The 5,443-nt window shown below is 61.4% G+C and overlaps 1 protein-coding gene across 1 annotated transcript in view; it reads left to right on the forward strand.

Annotated features, from left to right (window-relative positions):
• The first annotated feature begins 1,228 nt into the window (after positions 1 to 1,228).
• Positions 1,229 to 5,443, forward strand: part of LOC110391218 (guanylate-binding protein 1-like) — a 7,068-nt gene continuing 2,853 nt past the window's right edge. Inside the window, exons 1-8 of the mRNA XM_021383024.1 lie at positions 1,229 to 1,478; positions 1,583 to 1,710; positions 1,926 to 2,035; positions 2,210 to 2,397; positions 2,486 to 2,728; positions 2,953 to 3,269; positions 3,374 to 3,586; positions 3,660 to 3,888. Of these exons, the coding sequence (XP_021238699.1) occupies positions 1,277 to 1,478; positions 1,583 to 1,710; positions 1,926 to 2,035; positions 2,210 to 2,397; positions 2,486 to 2,728; positions 2,953 to 3,269; positions 3,374 to 3,586; positions 3,660 to 3,888 (1,630 nt within the window). The 5' untranslated portion in view covers positions 1,229 to 1,276. The remainder of the gene's footprint in view (positions 1,479 to 1,582; positions 1,711 to 1,925; positions 2,036 to 2,209; positions 2,398 to 2,485; positions 2,729 to 2,952; positions 3,270 to 3,373; positions 3,587 to 3,659; positions 3,889 to 5,443) is intronic.

The following is a 5,443-nucleotide window of genomic DNA, read 5'->3' on the forward strand; positions in this document are numbered from 1 at the left end:
GCTTCCTCTGCCGGGTCGGTGCCTCAGTCGGGCGCAGGGATGGAGAAGACGAGGACAGGAGATGCTGGAGGGAGCGGAGAAGGTTTTTCCACAGAGCCCAATGGGGAGGGTCACAAGAGGGTCAGAGCACTGCCAAGGAGCAGGAGATGTCACAGGGCAGCGCTGCATGGGATGGGAGCCAGCAGGCAGCTCTTGGGACAGCGTCCTCTCACTTTTCACTGCCTTTCACTTTCGCTTCCACTCTGACTCACCCACATTTCCCGGAATGGGAGGAGAAGGGATTGAGGCTGCAGAGTATAAGTAGCCCCGCAGCTCAGTGCTCAGAGACCTGCTGTGGTGAGTGGCTGGGGCTGAGTGTGGGAGCCTGGAGAGGGAGGACAGAAGGGAGCCTTGCCTGGGTGGTTGGGGGGGGCACATCTGTGATCGATGGGATGGGGAAGAAAAGCCTCACCCAAGAAAACCCTTGGGGATCATGGTGGGGAAGGGATGGGGTGCAGTGGGGGGATGCTGGGGCTGTAGGCACCCAGTGGAGGCGGGGGGGAGGTTTGCACCTCTTTGCACAGCACCAAAGCCGCCTCTTCTTTCCTGCTGTGCTGCCGCTGGCTGATAAGCTGGAGGGACACGGAGCCGGGAGGGCTGAGCCGCGTTCCACACACTCGGTGCCCGTCGGAGCCAGGTGAGGTGGGAGCAGAGCTCTGCTACCGATCGCTGCGTGTTCAGGCGCCGGGTGATGCTCGGCAAAGCAAGCGCAGCCCCGAGCAGAAGTGCGGCTCTTTGCATGTGGCCGCCCGCCCCTTCCCCCCTCCCCTCCTCTCCCCACACCACTCCATCCTCCACACACCCCACCCCACCCCACCCCGAGTTCCCCCCATCCCGTCCTGCCGGCTGCTGGGGTTGGGCAGGGGGGTCCAGGCTGGGCTCTGGGCAGCAGCCAATTCTCGGGGTGAGGTCCTCTCCCCTCTCTGCCTTTCACTTTCCTCTGCCTCACCTGCTGCTCCGTGAACAGGATGAGAACGGGTTGAGGCCGCAGGGTACAAGCAGCCCCACAACCCGGTGCCACAGAGCCCTGCTAGCTTGGGGGGGACAGGGCTGCGGGTGGGAAGGGGCCAATGTCACAGTTGCCTTGGGAGTGTGCTGCTGGGAAGGAGGAAATAGGGAAGGAAGGAACGCTTGTCTTGGAGAAAGGAAGCGTGGTGAATGGGAGCATCGCTGCTGGCTGCCGGTGCCCCGTCACGAGGTTTCACTGTGCCCATGCAGGCCAGGCATGCCGTGAGCCATGACATCCGCAGCATCGGTGCTGGAGTTGGCGGAGCCCATCTGCCTCATTGAGAACCAAGCAGGGCAGGGGCTGGCGGTGCGGCAGGACGCCCTGCAGGTGCTGGCCAACGTCACGCAGCCCGTGGTGGTGGTGGCCATCACCGGGCTGTACCGCAGCGGCAAGTCCTACCTGCTGAACCGGCTGGCCGGGCGGAGGACGGGTGAGGGAAGGGGTGGGATGGGCACCGCTGACCCCGCGTGCCCCCGGCACCGGGATTATCCCCGTCTGCGTTTCACGCTGCCGAATCCCATGTCCCCCACGCAGGTTTCTCCCTGGGCTGCAATGTGCAGGGTCACACCAAAGGAATCTGGATGTGGTGCCTGCCTCACCCCCGCCAGCCCGGACACACGCTGGTGCTGCTGGACACCGAAGGGCTGGGCGATGTGGAGAAGGTCGGGGAGAAGCAGCGCCTTCCCTCTGAGCATCCCCAGTGCACGGGGAGCTGTGGGGAGAGCTGCCTGCAGTGCCTCCACCATAGCAAGGCAGCGGGGGTCGGGTGGTCGGGGGTCCCCAGATCTGAGCTGTTGGCCACTGGTGCTCGGAGCGCAGGGCTTCGCTCACCCCCCGCACCGCGCTGCTGCAGTGGAACCTGGGATGGCCATTGCAGGGGGACACCAAGAACGACGCGTGGATCTTCGTGCTGGCCGTGCTGCTCTCCAGCACCCTGATCTACAACAGCAGGGGCACCATCGACCAGCAGGCCCTGGAGAACCTGCAGTATCCTTGGCAGCCGTGGGGATTCCCCACTCTGTTCCCTCTGGGCTGTGGGCTTTGCACAATGGAGCTCCCCCGAGAGCTGCCTGGTTGTGGGGCATCCACATCCCCGTGGTGCCCAGGGGTCTCGTGTTGTGGGCAGAGCCGAGCTCCCAGTTTCCTTAGCCAGCCCCCCAGCTACGTGCTGACGCTTGCAGAGCACATCAGGCTGAGCAACAGCCCCGGGGAGAGCAGGGCCGCCGAGTTGGCCCAGTTCTTGCCAAGCTTTGTGTGGGCCGTGCGGGACTTCACGCTGCAGCTGGAGGCGGATGGGAAGGAGCTCTCCGAGGACGAATACTTGGAGCAGGCGCTGAAGCTGAGGGGCGGTAGGGCAGCGGAGCTGTGCCGGGCACGTCCGGCACCGGGCGCTGGGAGGCAGCGAGAGACCCGAGCTCCGGGTGCTGTGTCCCGCAGGCAGCAGCGCGGAGGCCGAGCGCTACAACCGCCTGCGGGAATGCATCCGCCAGTTCTTCCCCGAGCGCAGGTGCTTCGTTTTCGACCTGCCCGCAGGGAAGAAGGACCTGCCCCGCCTGGAGGAGCTCCTGGACGACAGGATGGACCCTGAGTTCCGGCAGCAACTGGAGAAATTCTGCAGCTACATCTGGGAGAGGTCTCCACCGAAGACCATCCCCAGCGGCTGCAAAGTAACAGGGCACAGTGAGTGCTGCTCTCGGGCAGAGGGGGCGGCCGCTGGTGGGGAACACGGGAGCTTTTCTACCAGCTGCTGCCTCTGGGTTTGGTGCTGCTGGGTTTTGGAGTGGGTGGGAAGCAGTGGGAGAAGCAGCCCGGGCTGACGGGGGATGCTGGGGAGGGGCGGCGGGGCTGCGGCAGCACCCAGGGCCAAAGCGGGGGGACCTCTCATGGGCTCCCCCCCGGGGCAGTGCTGGGCACCCTGGCGGTGAGCTACGTGGACGCCATCCGGAGCGGGGCCATGCCGTGCCTGGAGAGCGCGGTGCTGGCCCTGGCGGAGCTGAACAACTCGGCGGTGGTGCGGGAAGCTGCAGCCTTGTACCGGGAGCTGATGGAGCAGCGGGCGACGCTGCCCATGGAGACGGCTCAGGAGCTGCACGAGCTGCACGAGCTGTGTGAGCAGGAGACACTGCAGCTCTTCACAGAACGGGCGATCACAGACGACATCGAGCGCTTCCAGGCGGAGCTTCTGGTGGGTGCTCTCCTGCACGGCCAGCTCTGCCCCACTGCACCGTGCCCCACTTCGCATCCCCAGCCAGCGCTGCAGGGCACACTGTGCTGCTCCTGCCCAGCTCCCCCGCTGATGCCTTCCCCCTGCGTCCCTCCGTGCAGCGGCAGGTGGAGAAAGCCAGGCTGGAGTTCTGCAGCCGCGACGGGCAGGCATCCCACGAGAAGTGCACGGCCGCACTGCAGGAGCTGTCCCGAGAGATGGAGCAACGGATCAACAACAGCGGCTACTTGGTGCCTGGGGGTCACCGGCTGTTCCTGGGAGACCAGCAGGCGCTGGTGGAGCGGTACCGGGCGCTGCCGGGCAAAGGGGTGAAGGTGGGAAGAAGAGCAGCCCCTGCCCAGCGCCGCCGCTTCACCCCCTGACTCCCGCGCTCCCGGTGCCCCACAGGCGGACGCTGTCCTGCACGAGTTCCTTCAGAGGACAGAGCCTTTGGCCAGAAGCATCCGCAGCATAGACCATGCCCTGATGGAGAAGGATGAGCAAATCAAAGGTAACTTCTGTCCTGGAGAAACGCTACCGCCTCCAGAGGGGCTCAGGGCTGGGGAGGAGACAGCGCTGCCTGGGGACTGGGGGTCTGCTCCTCCCGTACAGCAGCTCTGCTTCTTCCACCAGACCTGCAAGCCCAGAATGAGAAGGACAAGCAGGAGTGGCAGGCCGAGAGGGAGAGGGAGGCAGAAAAACTGCGGAAGATGGAGGAGCGGGTTAGTAGATACGAGAAGGCCGAGCAGGAATGGCAGGCCGAGAGGGAGAGGGAGGCGGAAAAATTGCAGCAGATGGAGGAGCGGGTTCGTGCATATGAGAAGGCTGAGCAGGAGTGGCAGGCCAAGAGGGAGAGGGAGGCAGAAAATCTGCGGAAGATGAAGGAGCGGGCTCGCCGCTCTGAAGAGGAAGCTCGTCAGCTGAGAAATAGACGAGGGAAGCAAGAGGAGATGAAGAAACCTCAGCCCGAGGTATGGAGCAGGACAGCGCATGCGGAGACATGTGGTGAGTGGGCAGCAGCAGCTGAGGGGTCCTGACCGGGTTTGCTTCTCATCTCCAGGGTGCGTGCTTCGGAGGTGGCTCCCAGCAGCAGGGGACCGGGATCATCTGGGCAGCTGGGATTGCGGCAGTGGTGGTGCTTGCAGCAGTATTGTGTGCAGGTGTGGCATATGTAATTGTACTTCGAAGGTAATGATGCTTCACTCACAACATTGGTGGTAGCCATGGTCGTGTCACTGCCACCAAGTGCTTTTGTGCTTTCGTAATTGGGAAGGAATGGATTCTTCTGTGAGGATGTAATTGTTTGTGAATTGGGCTGACTTGCTGATCATTTACTCAGGGAATCGCGCTCCTTCACCTTCCTTTGCTCTGAGAGTGCACTGTTGTCGATGCTGGCTTTGAAATGTGTGACCTGGGCCAGCTCTGCTGTCCTGGGGGGAAGTCAGAACGCAGGAACCAGGAGGGGGAGCGGGGCAGGGTGCAAAATGATCAGGTGTGGAGGAGCAAGACAGATCATACTGGAATTGCTGGAACACCCGGGACAGGTTTTCCGACAGTTTTTCCTGTTTTTCTGACCATTTCTCCGATATTGTTTCCATGCCTGAGACACAGCTCCATAAAAGAGAAGCAACATTTTCTTCATATTCTTAAGGAGTAGAAGTCAAATCACTCAACCAGGGTCTCTCTTCGTCTTTCCATCTGATTGCTGCCACTGCAATGGCAGATGCTGTTGGTGCCGTTTGTGTGAATTTCTGCCACAGAACTGGTGAACACCCAACCCTTTTGGGGCCATGGATTGCATGCGGGTCATCGGGCACAAAGAAGTCATTGTACAGCATCTCCACCACAGCCAGCTCTCATAGATTCCAGATACCTTCTTCCATGATGATCCATCTGTGATGATGGGGTACCACATCATCTTCAAAGAGATCTTCCTTCCCTTCTCTCTCTTCCTCTACTTCTTCCTCCTCTTTCTTTGCTTCTTCATTCCCTTCTAAGAGGGATGACCTTCGCTGCAACTTTCCTCCTTATACAGGATGTCATGGTTTTATGATTTTCGGTTATTCGTATTCCACATCATGGCATCATGTAGTGGATATACCTGGTTCTCAGAAGAGAAGGACTACTACATTCCCCATGGCACTTTGCTCCCCTGTTACCATTTTCCAGCCGGAGGGAAAAGATAAAAGCTC

This window comes from Numida meleagris, unplaced genomic scaffold, assembly GCF_002078875.1.
Source record: "Numida meleagris isolate 19003 breed g44 Domestic line unplaced genomic scaffold, NumMel1.0 unplaced_Scaffold324, whole genome shotgun sequence".
NCBI classification, from domain to species: domain Eukaryota; kingdom Metazoa; phylum Chordata; class Aves; order Galliformes; family Numididae; genus Numida; species Numida meleagris.